At 40.4% G+C, this 25,300-nt stretch overlaps 1 protein-coding gene across 5 annotated transcripts in view; it reads right to left on the bottom strand.

Annotated features, from left to right (window-relative positions):
* sugct (succinyl-CoA:glutarate-CoA transferase) overlaps nt 1-25,300 on the bottom strand; it is a 126,806-nt gene that overhangs the window by 61,021 nt on the left and 40,485 nt on the right. For 2 of the 5 annotated variants that reach the window (XM_010885557.5, XM_029116342.2), the window contains exons 10-12: nt 18,914-18,985; nt 17,956-18,053; nt 17,151-17,253 (exon numbers count right to left, since the gene is read on the bottom strand). In XM_010885557.5, coding sequence (XP_010883859.2) covers nt 17,151-17,253; nt 17,956-18,053; nt 18,914-18,985 — 273 coding nt within the window. Of the gene's footprint in view, nt 1-14,498; nt 15,801-17,150; nt 17,254-17,955; nt 18,054-18,913; nt 18,986-25,300 lie in introns of those variants that run through there. The other 3 variants (XM_010885560.4, XM_010885558.4, XM_010885561.4) reach the window with 3 other exon arrangements.

Below are 25,300 nucleotides of genomic sequence, written 5' to 3' on the forward strand. Positions count from 1 at the left end.
CACGCCAGGTATGTGAATTACATGTTGATCTCGTAATTGCTGCAATGTTTACTTGGTTTCACCATACTTACCTGTTCACCAACTTTTATGTTTTTTTTTTAGGATGGAGCAAGCACAGTACTCCAAGGCACCAGAGAGGTACTCCATGCCACAATGTAGAGATTGGCTAAATAGGTGAGTGTGGGTTCATTCACTTACCCCAGATGCTTAACTTGTTATTAAAGCATGTTGCTTCCAATTTTATTTGTCAATTTCAGTTTATTTTTAAGGGCAAGAAGGCAGAGGTAGGGGGAAGTTGTAACTCTGCACATGAAGGTAAGAAGGAACATTTTGGTGGACACTGCAATTTGAGTTCTGATTGTAAAATAAACAGATATTTAGGACTAAATAATTAACTGTCTGTCTTTACATTCATAACATTTGGAGAAGATCAAGTGGCTGACTGAAGAGAGGGTCGAGCTAAGGGCACAGCTGGCTGTACAATCAGGTAAAAATCAGACTATAGTTACGCTCGCATCTTGTCTTCATGAAACTGCATGTGTGCCCTTTACTAAAATGCAATACTGTACAGCCTTTCTGAAATTACATGTTTTATTTATTTCACTATTAAGTTATTGACATTTCATTGTGCTTTTTAGCTTCTGATAAACGTCTGACTGAAAAGAATGTCAAGCCGAGGGCACAGCTGCCTTTACAATCAGGTAAAAACAAGATTATAGTTGCGCTAGCATGTTGTCTTCATGAAACATTTCATTTGTCTTGAATGTCATGCAATTCTCAAAATCATGTCAGACAATTTAAGTACAATATCTCATCCATCCATTATCTTCCGCTTAAGTACAATATCTGATTACTGTATTACAGGAGCCATAAGGAAGAATCTTTCTAACCGGGATGCCACTGACGAGGCTGTCCAGAACCAGGTCCCCAGGTACCAGAAAGGGGCAGCTGACCATGCAGGTGCGAGATGTCGCAGCGGTACAAGGGACCTGCCGTAAATATGAATGACATCTCCAGCACAACCAATATTGCTGCTAAGCTGCACTACTGTAGCCTATTTCTTTTTTTTTTTCTTTTTACTGCTGCTATGTAGTGTTATATATAAATATGATTGCATTATCCTCTTAATATATTTATAGCTCTGTGAATGTTCTTAATTCTGACTAGTTGTAGTGTTATGCCACCATTCATAAGCTTATATCACTGATGTATCTGATATTCAATAACTATCGATTGCTGCTAGGTCATACTTCTGTATATTACTGCCATTCTACCCCGTGCTTATTTTGTATTGTAATATGTTTATTTTGTACTTTCAAATACTGTACTTTTACTATCTGCTGCTGGACACATTTTCTTGCACTGTTTGATTTGGTAACATTTTTATTTCAATTCATTTGCACATGTTTATTTTGTACACTTGCTGTATAATGCATGTTTTTTTTTTGTATGCATCTTGCACTATTTGAAATATATTGTTTAGATTTTATTCAGTTCATTGTCATTTGTTATATGACCAAAATTATTATAAAGGATTATTATAAATAAAACCTAATATTGGGGCGTGATGCATCCAGCTGGGTTTTGTTCATAAAAGCGGCTAGCCGCCGTCGGGCTGCTGGTGAGCCGCTGATTAGGGTATTGTTAGAAGGCATTGTCATGAAAGCGGCCCACCGGCGGCACGACTGCGACGCGCGCTTAAAAAAAGCGGCTGCCGCCGATAGCCCGCTTACCGAAAGCTTTGCAGAAACGCTTGACGGCCGCAGCGACAAAACGCTAGTGGGCCACCGGTGGTTTACCAATGCAATATTATTTTTTTCATCTATTGACATCTTACCCAACTTTTCTACACCGGGACTCTTTTTGGACATAATTAACGGAACTACTCACCCCTGAACACCCGACGTTGCCTTATTACTGTAATTGCCTTAACTGTAATTGTTGTAGCTACAACACAGAGCAGAAGTATCATCTTCAGGTAAAGATAGCAGAGTTAGAGGCTCGGCTTCAGACGCAAATGTCAGGCAAGGCTAATGTTAGCGTAGAAATGAGAAAAACTGCGTATGTGCCATCAGGAAGACACGATATTTGTTAGCCCCCGGCACATATCCTGCAGCCAGGCAAGAACTTTCGCTTGGTCACTGGAAAGAAATGCAGTCGGCCAGTCAAACCTGAGTCAATGCTAGAATTAGCGTTATGCTGGCAACATTAGAGATTCCGTAGCAACAATAAGACTTCCGGTTTTCGGATATTGCCTTCAAAATAGAAGTCCGCGGTAAAACGAGATTTTAATAATTTTAAATGTATCAATTTTGACACTTTGCTTAGTGTATATTGTAAAAATATACTCTAGGAAATGTTCAGGAGAGTGTGTAGAATAATTATATGCAAAGAAATCAAGGGGCACTGTGTATTTGCAATTGTTGCTGGCATTTTACTCCACCCATCCTAGATCCTATTGGCCACAATGTATTTAATGGATATGAAATATATATTGCCCTATAGAAAAAAAAAAACTGTTCTACACGCCACAGTGAATGTATTGTAGGAAATGTTCAGGAGACTATATAGACTGATTATATGCAAAGAAATCAAGGGGCACTGTGTATTTGCAATTGTTGCTGGCATTTTACTGCGCTCATCCCATTGGCCACAATGCAACTCAATGCACATGAAATACATATTGGCCTATAAAAAAAAACGATTCTATACGCTGCAGTATTGTAGGAAATGTTCAGGAGAGTGGGTAGAGTAATTATATGCAAATAAATCAAGGGGCACTCTGTATTTGCAATTGTTGCTGGTGTTTTACTCCACCCATTCCATTGGCCACAATGTAACTCAATGGATATGAAAGAAATATTGGCCTATAAAAAAAAAAACTGTTCTATACGCCGCGGTGAATGTATTGTAGGAAATGTTCAGGAGACTCTATAGATTGATTATATGCAAAAAAAGTCAAGGGGCACTCTGTATTTGCAATTGTTGCCGGTGTTTTACTCCGCCCACCCCATTGGCAATAATGTAACTCAATGCATATGAAATATATATTGGCCTATGTGTCTTGTATGTCTTCCATTTTCTTATAATTGCTCCCACAGTTGATTTCCTCACACCAAGCTGCTTACCTATTGCAGATTCAGTCTTCCCAGCCTGGTGCAGGTCTACAATTTTGTTTCTGGTGTCCTTTGACAGCTCTTTGGTCTTGGCCATAGTGGAGTTTGGAGTGTGACTGTTTGAGGTTGTGGACAGGTGTCTTTTATACTGATAAGTTCAAACAGGTGCCATTAATACAGGTAACGAGTGGAGGACAGAGAAGCCTCTTAAAGAAGTTGTTACAGGTCTGTGACAGCCAGAAATCTTGCTTGTTTGTAGGAGACCAAAAACTTATTTTACAGAGGAATTTACCAATAAATTCATTAAATGTGATTTTCTGGATTTCTTTTTCTCATTCTGTCTCTCATAGTTGAAGTATACATATGATGAAAATTACAGGCCTCTCTCATCTTTTTAAGTGGGAAAACATGCACAATTGGTGGCAGACTAAATACTTTTTTGCCCCACTGTAATTACATGTTGGTGTTTTCAGTAGTAAAAACGTTTGGTACTGTTCTGATGGAGCTAAAAACTGGAACAAAAACTTCTTACAGACAAAGTATGCAAACATACCCTCTCTTTTCAGTATCACATTCACACATTAAACATACATTTTATATTATTACAGATAAAATCCTACATCTACATCTCTAAAGGTGATACAGCAGGCTAATGGCCAGTTAATATAAGTAATTGACAACTAAATTAGATCATTGGCTGAATTGTTAAGTAATCACCAAGTGGTGATAATCACCTCCATTAACAAAAGGAATAATGGATCTAAAGGCTATTCAGCAATTTGGAATGTGGCCAATGGGGTGGACGGAGTAAAACACCAGCAACAATTGCAAATACACAGTGCCCCTTGATTTTTTTGCATATATTTACTCTATCTACTCTCCTGAACATTTCCTACAATACATTCACTGCAGCGTATAGAACAGTTTTTTTTTTATAGGCCAATATATATTTCATATCCATTGAGTTACATTGTGGCCAATGGGGTGGGTGGAGTAAAACACCAGCAACAATTGCAAATACAGAGTGCCCCTTGATTCTTTTGCACATAAACACTCTATATAGTCTCCTAAACATTTCCTACAATGCATTCACTGCAGCGTATAGAATAGTTTTTTCTGTATGAGTCAATATGTATTTCATATCCATTAAGTTACATTGTGGAAAAAGAGGGTGTGGAAATATTGTGTTGCTAGATGTAGCACACCGTTCCCCATGATTGGACTGGTTTGTCTTACTCGACACATTCTCCTGGACATTTCCTACACTGCTTTCTCTGTGGAATATTCAATAGTTTATGAGCTATGAACGGGTTTTAACACCCATTTTTTATCGAAATTACTCTTAAATATGATCATATTTGAATTGTTGTCAATGTTTTGAGAGGTACATGTTTTCAAACAATTAATAAACTAAATTTATCTCCGTATTTAAGTAATTCGTTGGTCTCTTTTATTTTGAAAAATTCCAAATGTTTGTGACCTGTAAGTGTTTCTTTAATGTTGCTCACAAGACGCTGATGTTGCTAGAGCCAACTAAGATTTTCAACAGGTTTTCCCCACTGGAGTCGGAGTCAAGGCCCAAGCCGTCTTCGGAGGGTAATGATCAGCAGGCATGTTCTACCGGTGGCCCGGGAAAACTTTGGTAATCGGGGATTCCATTACCCGGAGTATTAGACTAAAAAATCAGCCGGTGATCGTACACTGTTTACCGGGGGGCAGAGCCACCGACGTAGCTGCAAATATGAAGTTGGTGCTAGCGAAGTCTAAAACTGGCAAGTATAGAGAGTACAGAGATATTGTTATTCACGTTGGCACCAACAATGGTAGGATGAAACTGTCAGAGGCTAAGCAGAACTTAGCATCAGTGTGTAAACTAGCTAGAAAGATGTGTAGGCATTGAGTAATTGTCTCTGGCCCCCTCCCAGCTAGGGAGAGTTTGTAGATAACTTGCTCTCTTTTTGGGACTCACCCAGTAATAGGGCCAGGCCTGATCTGCTTATGGACTCCATCCTAGCTGGAGTGGTGCTCGTCTTTTATTTGGAACATTGACAGGAGTCTCACTCCTATAGTCTTACCACGAGTTAGGCCAGCCTGCCTGCTAGCATAGTGGAGTCTGTCGATAGCATAGCCAGAATAGTTAGTACAGTTTTACCTATTGCCACTGTGACTCGTTCCAGGCTGAGAAAAGTTAAACAAGGTAGTGCTAACAATAGCAACCTTATTAAGATAAAGTTTTCCTCCACCTCGGGCAAAAATAAAAATTACTGTGTATCACCTCACATCTCACACCTGGGGCCCCGGCTGCGCCATACCGGGCGACGTCACGGAATTCATAATTGTTTTCATCATTAAGGGGGTTTTGAACCGCTCTTAGTGTGACCCGTCGCCGTCGCCATCACCATTAAAAAACAAATAACTGACTCTTCCTTTAATAGATATAGTCCCCCAAATCTCAGTTGTCCTGAGAATGTCCTGAACCTCCCTGACCAGGTGTCAATTGGGACACATAAATTTTTTGATACTGTATCGCTTAACACATTCACTAAACTTGTAAAGAGCTCTAAACCCACAAATTGTCAGCTAGACCCGATTCCAACAAATTTACTTAAGGAGCCATTTCCTGTGCTAGGTCTGCCAATGTTGAACATAATAAATTGTTCCCTTTCCTCCGGATGTGTACCAAACTCACAAAAAAATAGCGAAAATTAAGCCTCTTCTAAAAAGATCAAATCTGGATCCTGATATTAGACTATTATAGGCCAATATCAAAAAACTTTGAAAGATGTGTTTCCCAACAACTGAATGCCTTCCTAAAGACAAATAACAATTATGAAATGCTCCAGTCCGGTTACAGACCCCATCATAGTACTTAGACTGCACTCGTGAAGGTAGCAAATGACCTTCTAATGGCCTCAGACAAAGGTTCTGCATCCTTCTTGATCTTAGTGCTGCTTTTGACACTATTGATCACTCGCTTCTCTTAGAGAGACTGGAAACCCATATTGGGCTTTGTGGACATGCTCTAGCCTGGTTTAAATCATATTTATTTGAAAGATATCAGTATGTTAGTGTGGATGGCATATCCTCTGACAAGTCAAGTGTATATTTTGGTGTTCCTCAAGGCTCGGTTCTGGGCCCATTATTGTTCTCACTATATATGCTGCCTCTGGGTGATGTAATCCGGAATCACAATGTCAACTGTCACTGTTATGCTGATGACACAGAGTTGTATAATTCAATGAAGCATGGAGAAGCCCCAGAATTAGCTACTTTGGAAGAATGCATTTCAGATATTAGGAAGTGGATGACAGAGAACGTCTTGCTTTAAAACTCAAGAAAAACAGAAATGCTTGTTTTAGGACCCAAGAAACAAAGAGCTTTGTTAGCAGATCTCACCGTGAACCTTGACGGTTGGATGGTCGTATCCCAAAAAACTGTAAGAAACCTTGGCGTTACCCTTAACCCTGACCTGTCTTTTGATGAATATATAAAATATGTCTCAAGAGTTGCTTATTTTCATCTTCGAAACATTGCAAAAATCTCAAACTTTCTATCAAAAACTGATGCAGAAAAACAAATCCATGCTTTTGTTACTTCTAAACTAGATTACTGCAAAGCTCTACTTTTCATCTTCGAAACATTGCAAAAATCTCAAACTTTCTATCAAAAACTGATGCAGAAAAACAAATCCATGCTTTTGTTACTTCTAAACTAGATTACTGCAAAGCTCTACTTTTCGGTTACCCTTAAAATCAATCCATATATACATTTCAATTAATGCTGCACATGGCTGCTAGATTCCTAACTAGAACCAAAATAAAGAAACACATTACTTCTGTACTAGCCTCTTTACATTGGCTGATTTTAAGGATTTTTTGTTAACCTATAAATCAATACACAGACGTGCTCCTACTTACCTCGCTGAAATGATCCAGCCATACATACCTACATGTAACCTACGAACGCAAGATGCAAGCCTTTTAATTGTACCTAGAATTTCTAAACAAACAGGGCCTTTTCTCACAGAGCTCCACTACTGAGGAATGATTTGCCAATTAAGGTTAGAAATGCAAACTCAGTGCAAACTTTCTACTAAAAACTTCTCTACAGCAAGGTCTATGATTAGGTGTAGCCGGGCCCAGGGTAGTTAGGAGGACATGAGGTCCTGGCCTACACCAGCAGAGTACCTGGCTTGAAAGACCCGTTGTTGTCCCTGTCCAAAGTTCTCCTGGTTGTGTTGCAGATCAAGACGATACCTGACGATTTCAGCTGCCACTGTGCTGACACCTCCCCCTCCCTCGTGTTGTCCCTGTCCTTGTCCATCTGGTCATGCTTTCGACCTGAACAAAGTTTAAATAGACTCTGGACTTAATTATTACAATTGTACTCTTAATAAATTCAACCGGAACAGCATGAAGAGGACTGGTCACCCTTCTGAGCCTGGGTCCTCTCTAGGTTTCATCCAAAATGTTGGCATTCTTAGAGAGTTTTTCCTAGCCACAGAAATTCAACACTACTGTTGTTTGCTCCTTGGGGTTTAAGGCCAGGTGTTTTGTAAAAGCACTTTGTGACAACTGCTGATGTAAAATAAATGTGATTGATTGATGGATTATTTCCCTCTGTGTTACAGCAGACAGAAGGTGCAAGGAGAGAAAAACATTGTGCATGGGAGTTTCCCGACCACATTGACTGGCACTTATCAAAATATGCCACAGTCCTATACTAGGACATTTTCATTAATGAGTTCAACTTACATCATGGAAGAATTTTCATCATGCAAATGTATCATAGTTTTAGCCCTGAAGTACAGTATGATGTTCCTATCATTGTTCTGCCATCATAACAGAAAGAAATCGTATTCCTCCAGATTTATTTGATTGTTGATCAAACACAATGCTCTCAGTCATTACAAAATATCATTGAACCTCAAACCTGACTGTTTAACAAAGGAAACATTTGTTTTGATCTTTCTCAGGGGAATACATAAGTGTGCACAATTATTAGGCAGCAATTACTAGGAAACAAAATTACAAAATATTTTGAGTAAGTACAATAAATAACTCAAAATGACAATTAAATAACATTTCTGGCCTTTCAAAAATAATCAGTCACCGAAATAGCCAGCCTTTTTTTCCAATAACTGCCCTGAGCCTTCCATCCATGCAGTCTGTCAGTTTCTTGATCTGTTCACTGAAGCAGCAACCACAAGAGGTGTATTGTCTTCCCTGACTGTAAATTTGAGAAGGGTCCACAAGTTCTCAATAGGATATAACTCAGGTAAGGAAGGGGGCCAGGTCATTATTCAGGCATCTTTGAGGCCCTTGCTTGCTAGACAAGCAGTGGAGTACTTGGATGCATGTGATGGAGCATTGCCCTGCATAAAGAACATGGCTTTCTTGAATGCTGAGGACTTCTTCCTGTACAACTGCTTGAAGAATGTATCTTCCAGAAACTGGTAGTAGGTATGGGAGTTGAGTTGGATCTTTTTTGGACCTTTTCAACCCGAAAATGTCCAACTAGCTCATCCTTAATGATAGCAGCCCATACCAGTACCCCTCCTCCACCTTGGTGGCACCTGACTCCAAGTGATGCCCTGTGTCCATTAGTGATCCAGCCACAGGCAAATTCATCTGGTCCATCAAGAGTCACTCTCATTTCATCTGTCCATAAAACCTTAGAAAAATCTGTCTTCAGGCATTTCTTGCCCAATCTATACGCTTCAACATGTGAATCTTATTCAGTGGTGGTCTTCTTTCAGCCTTCTTGACCTTGGCCATGTCTCTGAGCACTTGACACCTTGTACTTCTGGACACTCCAGGAAGGTTGCAGTTCTGGAATATGATGGCAATGGAGGATAATGGGTTCCTGCTAGCTTCTCGTTTAATTATTCTCAAGTCTTTAGCAGTTAATTTGCATCTTTTCTTCTCCATGAGTTTTTTGAACCCCAGTTGATTATTCGTAACAAAACGTTTGAGTGTCTGGTGGTCACGCCTCAATGGTTTAACTATTTCACGGATGTGTTGCATCCATCTGAAAGGCATTTTACAATTTCTCTTTTTTTGGCCCATTTTAGGTCATGAAACTGCCTAATAATTATGCACACCTTGATATAAGGTATTATTCACTGTTGCTACACCCTCCCTCATTACATATCACCTGAAAATTATTAAATCCAATGAGCATTCAAGTTTATATGGTTCGGAGTTGGAAAATGTGCACAGAAATAATATGATCAGAATATTCACTTGCCTAATATTTGTGCATGCAGTGTATACCCTGGTTTGACCTTTGAAGTATGATTTTATTGCCATACACACCATAACATGCGATTGTATCATAAGGCCAGAAGGTAGCCTAGCCGAAAAGAACGATTTCCAGGCCTGATAATTCGAAACATCTGAGGAAAATACCATGGTATTTTAACCAAACCCATGGTTAATTCTGTATATCATAAAGGTGTTAAAATGTTCATGTAAAAATACCATTGGAAATTCAATGAAAACAAGAAACCAGGCATGCTTAGTTCAGCCGGCCCGCAATAGAAAGTGTTGCCCTCTCAAGATTCAAACCTGGGTCACCCACATGAAAGACTGTTTCGTTAACCACAACACCACAGAGCTGTACATTTGCTGGGTGTCAGTATAGCCTCTTGTGTCTATCCTGAACAAATCCTCTTTTGCCACTGGCCATTTAAACAGCTTATTGGCCATTCCTGAATTACACTGATACAGATAAACTAACGTTTCTTACTAAGTTTACCTCCACCACAAAAAGCGTCTATGAACAGTATGACGTTTGCCACTGGCCGTTTTAACAGCATATTAGCCAGTAATAGGCTTTTCCAGTATCTACTAAATTACTGGAACAGTCATAAGAATTGAGCAATTGCTAGCGAGTCTGAATTTTACACTGCCAAAGCTATTTAATTTCATGGCATAACAACATACGTTCTTTCACTTGTGAATGACATTGATACAATAACTATCAATAAAGTTGATAACTACCTTTTTCATCAAGTGAAAAGACGAGAGAATTGTGGAATCTACCAGAAATAGTCGCAATACTGTATAACCGTAAACAGTTTTAGTTTAGGCTTACCACAAAGTAGCTACTGAATGTTGTAGCCAGCTAAGTTTGTCTATCCGGACCCAAAAAGCAAAAAAACTAAAAAAAACTCACAATAACTTGGTTGCATAAGTGTGCATACCCTTAAACTAATACTTTGTTGAAGCACATTTCGATTTTATTACAGCACTCACTCTTTTTGGGTAGGAGTCTATTAGCATGGCACATCTTGACGTTGCAATATTTGCCCACTCTTCTTTGCAAAAGTGCTCCAAATCTGTCAGATTGCGAGGACAGATTGCGAGTGCACAGCCCTCTCCAGATCACCCACAGATGTTCAGTTGGATTCAGGGCTGGGCTCTGGCTGGGCCATTCCAAGACGTTAATCTTCTTCTGATGAAGCCATGTGGATTTGAATGTATGCTTTGGGTCGTTATCGCGCTGAAAGGTGAACTTCATCTTCAGCTTTCTAACGGACGCCTGAAGGTTTTGTGCCAAAATTGCCTGGTATTTGGAACTGTTCATAATTCCCTCTACCCTGACAAAGACCCTGGTTCCAGCTGAAGAAAAACAGCCTCAAAGCATGATGCTGTCACCACCATGCTTCACTGTGTGTATGGGGTTCTTTGGGCAGTGTTGTTTTTGCACCAAATATGCCTTTTGGAATTATGGCCAAAAGGTTAAACCTTGGTTTCATCAGACCATAACACATTTTCCCACATGCTTTTGGGAGACTTGATGTTTGTTTTTGCAATCTTCAGCCGGGCTTGGATGGTTTTTTTGTAAGAAAAGGCTTCCGCTTTGCCACCCTACCCCATAGCCCATTCATATGAAGAATACAGGAGATTGTTGTCGCATGTAGCACACAGCCAGTACTTGCCAGAAATTCCTGCAGTTCCTTTAATGTTGCTATAGGCCTCTTGGAAGCCTCCCTGACCAGTTTTCTTCTCGTCTTTTTATCAATTTTGGAGGGACGTCCAGTTATTGGTAATGTCTCTGTTGTGCCATATTTTCTCCACTTGAAGATGACTGTTTTCACTGTGTTCCATGGTATATCTAATGCTTTGGAAATGATTTTGTACCCTTCTCCTGACTGATATCATTCAACAATGAGATCCCTATGATGCTTTGGAAGCTCACTGCGGACCATGGAATTTGCTCTGAGATGCAACTAAGAAAATGTCAGGGAAAACCTACTAGAACAGCTGAACTTTATTTATGATTAATCAGATTCACTTTAAATGATGGCAGGTGTGTAATGACTTCTATCTAGGAGTTTGAATGTGATTGGTTACATTGAATTGTTCACATTATAGGTCACATTAAAAGTGGGAAAAGTTCTGACATATTTATATTTGTCTCGTTCTTTTACATCACAAAAACCTGGTATTTTAACATGGGTGTATAGACTTTTTATATCCACTCTATAGTGACCTTGCTACACAAACTTAGTCAAACCAGGACAAGTTGCTCTTACTGTGCAACATGCAAACATGTTACTGTGTGATAGGGCTAATCAACTCCTGTCCTAATGGGCCAACATGCTGGTTTTCTTCCAATTGTTTTCTAATGAGGGACTGAATCAAACCTGAGATAACAATTTACGGCAATGAACTAACAGAACGCAAATAAAACAGCGTTTTGGCCCTCCAGGACCGGAGTGGAATAGCTCTGTATGTAAATGGTTGCATTTATGACAACTTTTTGTTGGACCTATGTAGCATGGCGATGACAGGTGTCATAGCAGACTGGGTCTGCTGCAACATGCAGATGTCATTATGCCTGGTGGCATCTGTTTATTCTCCACGACTTGGAACACTGAATGTCCGTGGGGTCCTGAATATCCCTTTGCTTGTAAATGGTTAGTCGAAAAGCCTGCCTTGAGACAACACCAAAGTCTGTAATTATCTGTTATTGTGTGCAGCTGTCTGAATCATCTAGCTTTGTTTGCTCAGGAATAGACAAGGGGAAACGCAACCTTGTGCAAACCTTTGCCCACCATTTGCTAAGGTATTCGTTTTAGAACCCCTATATCTGACCTAGATGCAGACTAAAAAATATTGAAATACTTTGTGTTGCCTGGCTTTTCTTTGAATGCACAGTACATAATTAGAGTCCAGCTAAAACAGGTGCCTATTAGAATTAGCCTGACATATATAGAATCAAATGTATAAAAGTAGCTGCTCTTTAGAAACTGGATATAAGCCTTGTAGGACTATAATACAATGTCACGTTGTCTTGAAAAGTTCTGCACGGGTACACGTGTCAATAAGAGATGGATGGCTTCTGTGGTAACATAGTCCAGGCAGAGCTGCTCTGAGGATAAATCAGGCACGACTTACAGCCCAAATGATCTGAGCCTCATTACAAAAAGTCCTGCAGAAACCAAAGCGATTCATCTAACAGAACGTCCAATTGGAGGCATGAAAAAAAGGAGAGTGAGCCTCTCTGTCTGCTCGCGTCCGTAACACCCCCACGTCCATCCATTTGCACATCTGGTAGCAATTTTGTGAACGTCCAACATCTGGGCCTGGCATCTGATATTATGGAGCCAGTGCATAGGAAATATATTTTGAATATTAATATTGCTGTGGATCCAGGTGCTCGGTCTGGAAGGGAGTGGGTCAATAACCTGCTTTGCTCCGAAACACTGTGACTTTGGTGGAAGAGCAGCCCACGTCTCACCGAGCACCCATAGCCAGGCCCATTTCCATTTCTAAACACACTGCCATAGGTATGATTTATTGAGATGAAACATGAGCAATAGGATGCAGTGCACATGCTCCACTGGAAAGGAAAAATTATTTCTGAACCGATCATTTGTATCTAAAACATTATATTGGGGAGAAGCAAATTGAGGACTCCTTAACTCACAGTTTATGCTTTGGAATTTCTCAAGCTAACTCTTGAGTAGCTAAACCTTATTTCCTGTCCATTGGGGAACATTTTGAAAATATATAAAATTGGTAAAACTCCTTTTGTTGTTATAAAAGAAAACAAGACATTTGTTCATAGATATCCTTGAGTTTAAATGCATCTTCCTAACCAAGAAACGTGTCTTCTTAACTGAGCTCCAAACTATACTGGTCTTATGTCATTGAAGCTAAACAGGAGGCTCTAAACTAAAAAGCCAATCAAGAGTTCCACTTCGTTGATGCCTCCCGAAATAACTCTTGGGTTCAATCTTCATAAAAAACGATTGGGCCCCAGAGATTTGGCTCCAATGTTGCTCATAGCACGTTTACCTTTAACATATCCTTCATGTTGACACATTGTTTATGGCCATGAAGGATATCTGATTGAGGTGCATGACTGAAGCTATTCTTTCCTGTGTTGTTGGCTTTAAAAGGCCTTACCTCAATTTGTGACAAATCCTCATCTAGATACATATATCAGAAAGATGTATTTATTACTTGGTTATGCATTGCTTACGTTGGCCTAAATTTCTGTGTACAGATCAAAAGGACAAAAAGAGAATATTTCGGTGTTGCTACGCTTCTTCAGGTTGTTTAAGGCAACTCAAATATCTTTAACATTTTGGTTGTTATTATACAAAGCAAATGCAGAAATGGTTTCTACATGACATTTACTGATGGATACAAACAGGTATAAACAGTCAAACAACCAGCATGTTCTATATAACCTCTTTGTATTTCCCAAAGAATATTGGAACTCCCAGCTATATGTTTCTCTGGTAATGGTTGACTAATAACTGTAAAAAAAAAAAAATAGACACTCACTCAAAAAATTGTATATTAAGCTTACTAAAATGTTTGTCAGTTGAAGAATATAACTCCCATTATTCCATTTGGCCACACTACCATCACTGAAAAAAGTTACAGGTAAAGTGAAGGCTGTAAGAATTACAATAAAAAAAAAATGCGGGGAGGGGGGGGGCAGAATGGGGGCCAAAATCATGGTGGTACAAAGCATTTTGTTTGCAGCAGCTACTAAAAGGGTGGAGGAGTTGAGAGGTCTGAAATGTTTGAGGTGGTGGATAGGCCTTCAAGGCACCAACAGTACCCAGATATATAGCATGTGGGTTTTTAAGGTTTTCATGGAAAATGACTTTCATGTTTTGGAATGAGCAGTCCCACTCTCTCAGGCCCGAGATTCTGAGAAGAGAGATATGGAATATTTTTTGCCTGAAGAAGCAGAGTGTTGTTTGTCTGTTGCAGTAGCAATCAACGTTGGCCATTGCAGCCAGTTGCACTTCATTTGTTCATAGCAACCCCCTAGTCAAGGACATATTTAGACCTGGGGCACCAGGTGGGTGCAATTAAAAATAAACGTGCGGAAACCGGCAGTTTTGCTCTATATTAATACTTTTATTATGGAAGGAATACAAGCATAAATTACCAGAAGATAATGTTTTAAGTTAAAAAAAATAGTTTGATGTGACTGAGATATTCCACTTTCTCATCGGTCAGTCTATCAGTTTGCAGTGACCTATAATCTCCTCATACCTGCTTTAAACACTTCCAGTATGATCCCCCCACGCTAAACAATGTAATACTGTTGTACCTATATAATGCTGTTTTGTTTTGGGTTTGGTAAGGGAAGAGGAGGTTGTGTCATTGTTTAAATTCAAACATCTTGCCAATGTTATAGGCAGGTTTCTAAACAGTGCCCCTTTAAAACTTGCTAAATATCAGACTTGCAATTTCTGAGCTATACTCAGGTTGTGCGTGCAATATAGTGATTTCTCCTACCGTGGCACTGGATTTTTCCTCACAAGTGAAGTTCTCTGCTCGCAACTCATATCCTCCACACTCTTAACGATGTATGAATATTGCTCCATGTGCCTTACATTCGGCTTTGATCTGAAGCCAAATAAGCCCAGTTATTTTGTTTACTACAATTGATTGGGGACAATGATTGGTGAAAATGAACATATTCATATTCAGCATACAACTGATGCAAGCATCATAAATAAATGACTCAAAAGTATAGGAAAATGCACCTGAAAAGCTTTGTCAAAGTAATACAGGCATATTTAGGAGAAGAGGAAGAAGCTTATTCAAAGCTTTATATCGAGGTAAGTCACAGGCTAACTAGGTGGTGCATAATGGGAGACACAATCCACCCAGGGAATCTTTGCATGCTGTTCACGAGGGCAATACAGAAGCTTCTAAATCACAAAACAGGTAATCATGCAGGCATTATTTATTTGTGTCATCGGTCAATCAGGTGTGCAGACATCAGCATGTCACCCTGTGGTGATGCTGTAGTTCTGTGTTTATACATTAGCCACAGAGACACATGCTGTTTTCTTCTCAGTTGGCCTCTTGCCTGGGTGTCTGGCACACGTGCACTCTCTGGCAAAGCGTGGTATTACACAACAGCCTGTGAAACCGCCACGGCCACTTCCCCTGGGGTTCGGATCGGCGGAGTCAAATCGGCGGAGCAGCATTTCAAAGGCCTCTTTGTTGTGGCGGTAAAGGTTCCGGGGCATTGTCTGGGGGGGCCGCGGTCACCGTGCTGCGACAAAGAAGCCTTGGGGCAGCCTGGGAAAGCCACAGCCTCGGTCTGCTCTCTGAGGACATCTCAACGAACAGCTAGATGGAGATCCAGGCTGGCAAACGACCAGCTTAGATAATGAGCACAAGGCAGCATGACCTGTTAAGATGTTTTACAGCACACACGGCCCTCTTAGAAAAACCTGTCAGTGAGTCATAGAATGGACGTCTCCTGAAATATGACACTTCATTACCGGCCAGGTGGTTGCAAAGCTGTTGCTAAGTAACACTTTCTTCAATTCCAAACCGTTGGCACAGATTGCGAATGAAATAAAAGATGACTTCCGGAAACAACACAAACAGTAGACTTGGAGAATGGGAAAACTGAGGACATCGTCTATCAGCTGACCGGACTGGATGTGGAGTCAGTATTCCTTCTCTGCCAGGCTGGCTTATTAAACTGTTAATCAGTCATGTTGAGTTTTGTTTGGGAGACAGTAAGACCCAGAGATAGTGCCATGTTCCTGTGTGAATGTTTACATGTGTTCCTGCACTCCTACTCTGACAAAATCTCTACAGCAATACTCCTGAACAAACTGTTTTCCCGAAGTAACTATCTGCAAGCTTTTTTCTCATAGGCCGGATCTAAATACTGTTCTAAAATCCTCATAATTCGCAATGCCCATACACGAATAATAAAATGTTCGATGCATTTTATAAAGCGGGAGTATTTTAAATTGTGACTTTTATGAATCCATTTGGAAAACTTTTTTTTTTTCCACATGCTTTTTTGGCAGTATGGTTTTTGTCTTCGACAAAAGACCTTTATATTTAGAATTCAATAATTTTGCTGATGCTTTTAATCCAGAGCGATTTACAAGAGCAATTTGAGATAAATGCCTTCCATCAGTCCCAACACGATTGGCCATCCTAATATTATTCATTTTACTAAACCACATTGAACATTCTACAAGGGGTAGCACCACACCAACTGTGCCAAACCACCAATTAGGGAAATGTGCTCCGGCAGAGTCTTACTGGAGGGTAAGATGTGATTCTGACAAATTGTGGTTGACACAAGGGCCACAATAATGTGTTTTCTAAACTATTTCAAAGACATTCTTTGAACTACAACTTTCTTGGTTGTTCCAGTGGGAGTGTCAAGTCCATCTATCTGACACTACAAACAGTATATAGTATACTCTAAGCAAGAACAATATTTTTTGTGAGACAAGGACTGATCTCAAAGGGTTCAAGGAACGGTTCTTCGCACAGACATGACTGTTATGTCCAAACGGTTTGTGATACAAACTGTTTTACCCATCTATTACACATACCTAAATCTCTTTCTCACAGAAGAGTACTTCCGAGGTGCATTTTATTTCTTCATCAAACAACATCTCAGGGCTGGTGTCTAAAATGCTGTACCAGTCTCACAGTAGCTGAGAGATTAAGTCTCATGTGAAATGTACTTACAGGTCATGTGAGCTGGTGGACAAAAGCTACTGACCTGTGGTTCGGAGAACACCTGTTGGATGCTGTTGATGGGCCCGCAGGGCACTCCTGTCCCCTCGAACCTTCTCAGCCACTCAACAGTCTCCTCTTCCAATAACCTGAGAGGAACCATGAAGAGGGGTTGTGATTTGAAGCTTTCAAAGCAGTTGCCAAGGACGAAGAGTAGCCAGAGCTGATCCGGGGGCACAACAACCGCCGCAAAATATCGGAAGGCGGAATACGTCTTGCAAACAACCTGCCGCACTTTGGCCCTAATCGACACAACAATGCGCACCTACTTACACACCCGGACATGTCGGAGACAAAGGCAGGCTCAGGGAACCCCCCCCCCCCGCCCCCACCCACCCCACCTTTCCCGATTACTGCTTTACGTCACATAGTTTTCGTTCACCCGGTGTGATCGCCATGGGGATGCGGCGATATGCACGTACTGTTCAGACACAGACGATCCAAACGGCGCATAACATGCCGTCCTCCTTCAGGGGTGTTAGATAACGTCCCCATTGCTGAAGGACTCTAATCCCATCACGCTCCCTGACCCCTACAAGAGGAAACAGCCGACTGGGCCCGGGGCGACTGGGAAGGGAGGGCAGACGAAAACATCTGTGTGCGTGGTCTCCGTTTAGTGTTACCTTTTGCTACGCCGCGTCTGTTTCAGTCTCGCCGGCCCAACTGAGCCCTCGCAGACTTTACGGAATAAAAAATGGATAGAGACGAGGCAAGCCAGCTACATTTTTGGCATGTTTGCCATAACTCGTCCGTTTTTGGGACCGTGTTTACGGTGAAGGAGCAGGCTGTACCTCTGGGAGAGGATGTGAAGCAGCTCTTGGCGGTGCTGAACTCGGAGCGTGTTGCTTTTATACTTGGGCTCCTCAGACAGATGATTCAGACCCAGCACCTGGGAACACAGATTATGTCAATATTAAGTCAGTTGGGATACTCCTTGGCGAAGGTTCAGGGATAAGACAATCACGGATGTAATAGCACACTTTGCTGGGAAGGATTTACTTAAGAGAAAATTAAAGCCCTATGTTCGATAGCAAAGTTATGGATTGGACAATGTTTGATGAAGGATGGGGAAATGAAGTTACTGAGAAAGTGTCTGTGTGTAAGATGGTGGGATTCATGCTTCAAAAAAAGTGTTCAGCATTGGGTTGAAAAGAAAACATAATTATAATAAAAAAACAGACACATATCAGGAGTTGCGCTGCAATTTCCCACAGCAAAGACCCCCAAAAAATGAACTGTGTTCTATTTTCTTCCGCTGAAGCGTATTTTAGAGCCGTCAAAACCTAGTGCAATTGGTGGAAACTAATGAAAGCTGATATAATGTAGATCGTTTGGGCTGGTGTAATAAACTATTGAGTTGTTGTAAATGCACATTATTAAATAGGTTATACATTTTACTTTTAAATGAGAATTGGATTCCTTTAAAAGTTATTTCACTCTTGCTTAATACCTCCAACCTCCAGGCCAGTGGTTCTCATACAGGGATATTAAATATATAAATTTGTTTTATAAAGAGATACATTTGTATTATTTGGATTGCTCTGGACTCCAGAGTAGTGACAACATGTCTCTAATTCGGTATCTCTTCAACTTCTGTTATTTGATAAATATCTTGCTGAAAAACAGTAGATTGATTTTGTATACACAGAAACTGATATTCATTGATGAGGCTGCAGTTTGTGACTGCGTGTATGTAAATATTGCTTCTGGTACAACATACCAATGTCTCCGAAGTGTCATACTACTTACTTTGCACACTTTGACAAACTGCTTATCGTTGCCCGCAGCCACAACCAGGTAGCCATCTTTAGTTTTGAAACCCTGAAACCAAGAGGATACATTAATCAGTGATACAGTGGATTACATTGTCAGCTGTTTGTAATCCTGCTTCATCTGATATGGACAAATATACCAGCTCCCAAGGAAGAGCCTATGAGTTCATCAACCAAATGTTTTCAGAGGAACCTTTTAGGCTTCAGATGTGATAAATACTTGTTTCAAACAGACCACAAGGAACGTCTGGCCCCTGAAACGGTCTTGAATTCAGTGGGCAAGCTTGATTACAGTTGCGGTAGTTTAATTTCCAGTTTCCGCACACCACCACAAAAAAAAACATGAACCGCCCATTTCTGTGTTTTTGCAAAAGGTTACTAGTTCGAACCCCAGAGATGAGTGTAAAACTCGGTGCTCAACGCATCTATCGAATTTGGAATGGTTCAGGTTAAAAGCTGAAGGAACATTTCGGAGGTGCCTCAAGTGGTCTTGAGAACTGAAATACAGTAACCGCTGATCCTCACTTGGGAGTAAATCATGACACGCCTCATTGTTTGGCTGTAGTGATACATCTTAAGACAATGCTTTGATTCATGGCGTCATCCCCATTTTAGCCTGGCCGCACCTCATCCTCCTTGCCAGCCAGCAGGACAAAGTGGACTAGAGAACAAAGTACACAGACAGTGGTTAATGAGATTTTGTTTTGACACATTTTTAGCCATCAGATTACATAATTTCAAATGAAGGAATCAGGCACGGGCCAGGACACAGGGCAAGCCAGGGTGGAAGACTGCGTCAGGAAGGAGAAGGGGAGACGGACCAGTTTCCCACTGGGCCTAGACAATTCCCCTGCTCTGCTGGCAGACATGCCCAGTTTAATGCCTCTCTGACCCAGTGCAGGTTTCCTTGATTTCTCTCCCCCCAGGGCAGCACACGTACTGGCAGGATTCCACATGCATTGGTTATTAAAAGGCTCAGCACTAAAGTGAATCATACCAGGGAAGCACAACGGCTCTACCACCAGCTCACTTCCCTGGTCGAACAGCTTGACGACACGGTTTGGTCATCATTGTAGAAATGAATGTGGTAACTATTAAACATGAAACAGTAGACCAAAGACAGCATACAGATAATTATAATAATGATATAATTAAAAAAATGTTCGTTCATGAAACCAATTCCTTACGTTCGGCGTGCCTGATACAAAATGTTATCCTTTGTCAATTTCAAACCTTGAGAGATTGATAAGCCAGTAAAAAGCCACCAACATAACACATTACATACATTTAAAACATTTGAAAAGTTAATTATGAAGAGATACTGCAGATACAGGCAAGCATTTGTTTCTTCTTTCATTATTCCCACACAACAAAATGTACTATAGCTGAAACATTATAACCAGACTTTATGTTCTCAATGTTGCTAAGTAACCAGCAAACAAACTTAAAAACTGTTTGGATTAAATGTCAACTGCCCTAGGTAAAAATGTTAACTATCCCTTACAGTGAGTCATGTGGTATGGTCTTGGCCTCATTGACTAGATTTTGAGGTAACAGTATCTGACCAATAGGGTTTAGAGGTTTGGAGCTATGTAAGGCCAAGAAAACCACTTGTTTTGGGACAATACCCTGCTTGCTTTCAATCCAGGTTGTCTTCTCAAGTGACTCAAGATCAGTTGAAAAAGAAACCACCGGCAAGCTCAATCTCTGGCAAAAGAAGGGGTACAATTATTTCACCCCATTCTTCAATTTAATTGCCTGAATCTCATTCGTCTGATGAAGAATCAGAGAATGAACCTACTGTACTACTATGAATGAGGGATTTACCCCACGAACACACAGAGCAAGGAAAATCCCTTGCAATCCTGCAGAAGTGATTCAGTTCAATTAGAGCATTTCACACTGCTAGGGCAAAGTTGCCAGACTGGGCTGCATTGCGTTTTGACTACTGCATGCTTTCAGATTGTTCAACTTGTGCGACAATCTACCGTACGATGCAACATATGAACATTAGTCCCAAAAACATTAATGGAATTTCTATTCGTACACACCTGCAAGAGAATAACTTGAACCACCTTCACAATACAAGCATCAAAACTGCGTTTGACATCACCGTGATTTTATGAATCTGTGGTGAGTTCCATCTCTTCGTCACAGGACACAGGAGACAATACAGTAGGGCTGTCAGACAGATTTGTGCAGCTACTGTAGCACACAAGTATTTCAGATGACTTCAAACTACACCCTGTTCCACCAGTGGAACGTATTCTACAATCAATAATCAATGCAAGAAGATGCAAAAGACGGCAAAACTGCACATGCAAAAGAGATTTTGGCATGTTGAAGAAGACAGAGTTTGCTACATACACAAAGTTGGATCATCAACTTTACTAAAGACATGGAATTTATCCCATGCAGATCAGAAGATATATGGACAAGGTTGTCTTTCCTGAAAGCGAAAGTTACCTGGAGACTTAGGAAAGTCTTTCAAAGATTCCAGGACAGATGACTGACATTAAAGAGGGGAAAATGCATCTTTGGACTTAAACAGATTGAAATCCTTGGAAATGTTGGCGGCAGTAGGTGAAGCAACATGTCCATAGAATATAGGAGCACCGCACTCATTTCTAGGATGAATGAAATTCATGCCAAACTATGCAAACCTATCACAACTACCAAGGACACTGATCAGAAAGGGACATGAGTGGAAAAAGAGCTCCGTTCAGAGAAATGAAAAGAGCCCTGATTAGTGAACCATGTCAAGCTTACTTCCAACGAGATGTACCCACAGGGGTGATTAATGACCCAAGCACAGTAGGTCTATGAGCAATTTTACTACAGTACCAGACAGAACAAGCCAATCACATAATGTGAGCTGTTCAATGAGAACAAAAGTATTCTCAGATCAAGCTCTTGGATGCGTGTGGGCAGTAGAACGCTTCAGAACATTTCTACATAGAGTTTGTACTACAAACCAATCACAACCCACTGATTTACATGTTCAATCCACATTATGGACTTGACATTATGGACTTCTAAGAGGACATATGATTGTGTTGCAGAGAACAAAGATCAAGCTAGCACTGAAAATTGCTAATGAAAACAATAAGGAGTGGTTTGTACAAGACAGCATCTGAAAAGGAGGTTTTATTATCCTAACATGGACTTAAATGTTAAAAGACTGGTCAAACATTGCACAGCATGGCTACTTAACCAGCCACTGCATGAAGACAAACCCCTTAAACCACCACCCAAGTCAATGCAGTAAACTAGGTATTGACTTAGCAGGGCTGGCCAACCCTGTTCCTGGAGAGCCACAGTCCTGTAGGTTTTCTCTCCAACTCTTATTCAGCACACCTGATTCTAATTAGTAGTTGGATGAAAAGCAGACTCAGGTTAGTCACAAATGAGGCTGAAGAGAAAACCTACAGGACTGTGGCTCTCCAGGAACAGGGTTGGCCAGCTCTGACTTAGTGGGATCGATCCAGGATGAAGACGTACTTACCATCATTGATTATTATTCCTCTTACTCAGAAGTTGTCGTTCTGTCTGACATATCTTTAGTGTCTGCAAATAAGTAAAAAATATGTGCACACCCCTACAGATTTTTTATAGATAATTGCAGAAAATCTTTTGAACAGGCTTTTGAAAACATATTGGCAGCTTGTGGAAATAAACACATCTGTGAATCACCATGTTATCTTTTTTGGAAACATTAAGATTTAATCGACACCTGAAGAAAACCTTCAGAAAAGCCAAAAGTGAAGGAGGATTAACCACACATGAAGTTAAACAACCCTTACTAGATATCCACACCCAGTTACTCTCACGGTTCTCCCCTGGACAGGATGTGCATCATCACTTTCCTACCAATCGGAAACTGTGTGCCCTTGCTACGGTTCTTTGAACCATGCATTTATAGAATTAACCTGCAACGGAACTCCCCCAACCCAACAGCTGGTGCCAATTGTCACATATGGAAACAACAAATACCAAAGATTCTCCTAGGTTATTGCTCAACACCAATGTGCTTCAGATGATACTCATAACTGAAAGAGATATGTGTACAAAATAACTAAGCATTTAAATGGACAATACTCAACCAAAAGACATTTTAAGTCACCATAAAAACATACAAAAAATAAATGAAACAATATGCTGACAAAACAGAGTCAAAGAGTACAACTTCATCGAAAGTATGAAGGATGGATTCCATGTTCAGAAAAACATGCTTTGTGTAACTGAGAAACACCTAAGACAACTCTTGAACTACCGAACACAGAAGATGGATCTACAATCTTAATGAATGTAAAATGAAGCACCTGTTAACACCTGATCTTAAGAAACTGAGAAATTTCAGTACAAACCTAGATGTGGTAGAATCTCAGATCTATACACAATCTTGAATCAAGTGACCACTAGAATTGGTAGGCTTGTGAAAAGGCCAGCAAGGTTTAAGGACAAGCTAATGTAAATTTTGTAATGTACATTTTGTGGTTGATATAAATCACCTGAAATTATTTTGAACTGGAAGAAAAAAAGAGCTTTATTAATAATAAATATGTATTTATAAATATTTAATTTGTGTTAGTCACTTTACAAAAAGAAAATTTAAAATATGATATCATTCTAGTGTTAAAGTTGTGGACTTTGTTTCTATCAAGGGGAGGAATACACTCACCTAAAGGATTATTAGGAACACCATACTAATACTGTGTTTGACACCCTTTCGCCTTCAGAACTGCCTTAATTCTATGTGGCATTGATTCAACAAGGTGCTGAAAGCATTCTTTAGAAATGTTAGCCCATATTGATAGGATAGCATCTTGCAGTTGATGGAGATTTGTGGGATGCACATCCAGGGCACGAAGATCCCGTTCCACCACATCCCAAAGATGATCTATTGGGTTGAGATCTGGTGACTGTGGGGGCCATTTCAGTACAGTGAACTCATTGTCATGTTCAAGAAACCAATTTGAAATGATTCAAGCTTTGTGACATGGTGCATTAACCTGCTGGAAGTAGCTATCAGAGGATGGGTACATGGTGGTCATAAAGGGATGGACATGGTCAGAAACAATGCTCAGGAAGGCCGTGGCATTTAAACGATGCCCAATTGGCACTAAGGTGTGCCAAAAAAACATCCCCCACACCATTACACCACCACCACCAGCCTGCACAGTGGTAACAAGGCATGATGGATCCATGTTCTCATTCTGTTTACGCCAAATTCTGACTCTACCATCTGAATGTCTCAACAGAAATCGAGACTCATCAGACCAGGCAACATTCTTCCAGTCTTCAACTGTCCAATTTTGGTGAGCTCGTGCAAATTGTAGCCTCTTTTTCCTATTTGTAGTGGAGATGAGTGGTCCCCGGTGGGGTCTTCTGCTGATGTAGCCCATTCGCCTCAAGGTTGTGCGTGTTGTGGCTTCACAAATGCTTTGCTGCATACCTCGGTTGTAACGAGTGGTTATTTCAGTCAAAGTTGCTCTTCTATCAGCTTGAATCAGTCGGCCCATTCTCCTCTGACCTCTAGCATCAACAAGGCATTTTCGCCCACAGGACTGCCGCATACTGGATGTTTTTCCCTTTTCACACCATTCTTTGTAAACCCTAGAAATGGTTGTGCGTGAAAATCCCAGTAACTGAGCAGATTGTGAAATACTCAGACTGGCCCATCTGGCACCAACAAAATTGCTTAAATCACCTTTCTTTCCCATTCTGACATTCAGTTTGGAGTTCAGGAGATTGTCTTGACCAGGACCACACCCCTAAATGCATTGAAGCAACTGCCATGTGATTGGTTGATTTGATAATTGCATTAATGGGAAATTTAACAGGTGTTCCTAATAATCCTTTAGTTTACACTAGACTACATTGCCAGATTAACCAAGCAGTAATAAGAATGGGAAGGGGAGATGATAAGAACTAAAAACTGGCTGAGCGGTTAAACTGGCATGGACGTTAAACCATGTTAAAAACAGACTGAAGCTTGTAACAGTGTACACTCTGGCAATTTCCTGCTTACACTGGTATTGCAAGAGCTGTTAAATTAGCCAATTCTTAACTGATTAAGGTACTCTTTGGTACCTACACAAAGAAAATATACAAAATGATATTGCAAAATGTTGTCATTTCCTGTTGAACTATTGGGGATGAGCAATTAACAACTGTGATTACAATTGTGCAAAGTAAGAATGCAAAGTCTCCTCCCTCTTGAAAGAAAATGTCCAGTCAAACTCCACCCTAATTTGTAATTTGTCCCGATTTTTTATCCTATAGCCATCTTCACTTGTGTTTCAAGTAGAAACTGCTTATCATCCTCATACGAGTATAACTTTTGGAGAGATTAGACTTAAGG

Source organism: Esox lucius, chromosome 21 (assembly GCF_011004845.1).
Source record: "Esox lucius isolate fEsoLuc1 chromosome 21, fEsoLuc1.pri, whole genome shotgun sequence".
Lineage (NCBI taxonomy): Eukaryota > Metazoa > Chordata > Actinopteri > Esociformes > Esocidae > Esox > Esox lucius.